We start from the raw sequence: 1,613 nt of genomic DNA on the forward strand, positions 1-1,613 counted from the left end.
GGGTGACACCGAGACCCCCATCCTGTCCCCGTGTTAAAGGGGTGACACCGAGACCCCCCCCAATCCCATCCCTGTGCTCAGGGGGTGGCACTGAGACCCCCATCCCTGTCCCCATGTTAAAGGGGTGACACTGAGACCCCCCCCATCCCCACTGCTGTGCTCAAGAGAGACACTGAGACCCCCATCCCTGTCCCCATGTTAAAGGGGTGACACTGAGACCCCCATCCCTGTCCCCATTGTTAAAGGGGTGACGCTGAGACCCCCATCCCTGCGCTCAGGGGGTGACACTGAGACCCCCATCCCTGTCCCCATGTTAAAAGGGTGACACTGAGACCCCCATCCCTGCGCTCAGGGGGTGACACCGAGACCCCCATCCCTGTCCCCATGTTAAAGGGGTAACACTGAGACCCCCATCCCTGTCCCCATGTTAAAGGGGTGACACTGAGACCCCCATCCCTGTCCCCATGTTAAAGGGGTGACACCGAGACCCCCATCCTGTCCCCGTGTTAAAGGGGTGACACTGAGACCCCCCCATCCCCACTGCTGCGCTCAGGGGGTGACACTGAGACCCCCATCCGTGTCCCCATGTTAAAGGGGTGACACTGAGACCCCCCTCATCCCCACTGCTGTGCTCAGGGGGTGGCACTGAGACCCCCATCCCTGTCCCCATGTTAAGGGGTGACACTGAGACCCCCCCCATCCCCACTGCCGTGCTCAGGTGGTGACACTGAGACCCCCATCCCCATCCCTGTGCTCAGGGGGTGACACTGAGACCCCCACCCCTGCCCCCATGTTAAAGGGGTGACACTGAGACCCCCATCCCTGCGCTCAGGGGGTGACACTGAGACCCCCATTCGTGTCCCCATGTTAAAGGGGTGATGCTGAGACCCCCATCCCCGTTCCCATGTTAAAGGGGTGACACTGAGACCCCCCCCATCCTCACTGCTGTGCTCAGGGGGTGACACTGAGACCCCCCCCCATCCCTGTCCCCATGTTAAGGGGTGACACTGAGACCCCCATGCCTGCGCTCAGGGGGTGACACTGAGACCCCCATTCGTGTCCCCATGTTAAAGGGGTGACACTGAGACCCCCATCCCCGTCCCCATGTTAAAGGGGTGATGCTGAGACCCCCGTCCCTGCGCTCAGGGGGGTGCCCACACCTCCATACGCTGGTGGGAGATGCTCTTCCCTCCCCCCAGGCTGACTCAGCCCCCTCCCCACACTCACGGCAGCTGATGCAGCGTGGCCAATCCCCTCTCGGTCACCCGGGGGCACCGTGCCACCGACAGCTCCTGCAGGCTGTCCCCAAAGACGTGCAGCCTCCCCAGCGCCCAGTCGTCCACGTGGGGACACCCGCTCAGGTCCAGGTGCTGCAGCTTCGTCAGCAGCACTTGGAGGTGTAGGGGGGGGCAAAAGAAGGGGGTTTAGGGGATGCTGTGGGGTTCAGGGGTGTCCTCGTGGGGGGGGGGAGGGGGTCAGGGTCTCACCAAAGTTGTCCAAACCGTCGTAGGTGAGTTGGGAGCCGCTGAGATCCAAGGCCACCACGGGGATGTGGCGGAACTGCAGCACTTCGGGGGCTCCAGCGCCCACGGGAGTCTGCACAGAGCCAGCCC

At 63.4% G+C, this 1,613-nt stretch overlaps 1 protein-coding gene across 1 annotated transcript; it reads right to left on the minus strand.

The window, feature by feature from the left end:
- Window positions 1-6: 6 nt before the first annotated feature.
- On the minus strand, window positions 7-1,609 carry DMAC2 (distal membrane arm assembly complex 2; the record flags this gene model as incomplete). Its single annotated transcript, XM_019611756.2, is given in 3 exon segments — window positions 7-1,390; window positions 1,488-1,575; window positions 1,577-1,609. Coding segments are annotated over 3 exon segments (288 nt in total), but the record flags the coding sequence as incomplete, so codon positions are not given.
- Between the last annotated feature and the right edge of the window lie 4 nt (window positions 1,610-1,613).

Source organism: Meleagris gallopavo, unplaced genomic scaffold (genome assembly GCF_000146605.3).
Source record: "Meleagris gallopavo isolate NT-WF06-2002-E0010 breed Aviagen turkey brand Nicholas breeding stock unplaced genomic scaffold, Turkey_5.1 ChrUn_random_7180001955420, whole genome shotgun sequence".
Taxonomy (NCBI): Eukaryota; Metazoa; Chordata; class Aves; order Galliformes; family Phasianidae; genus Meleagris; species Meleagris gallopavo.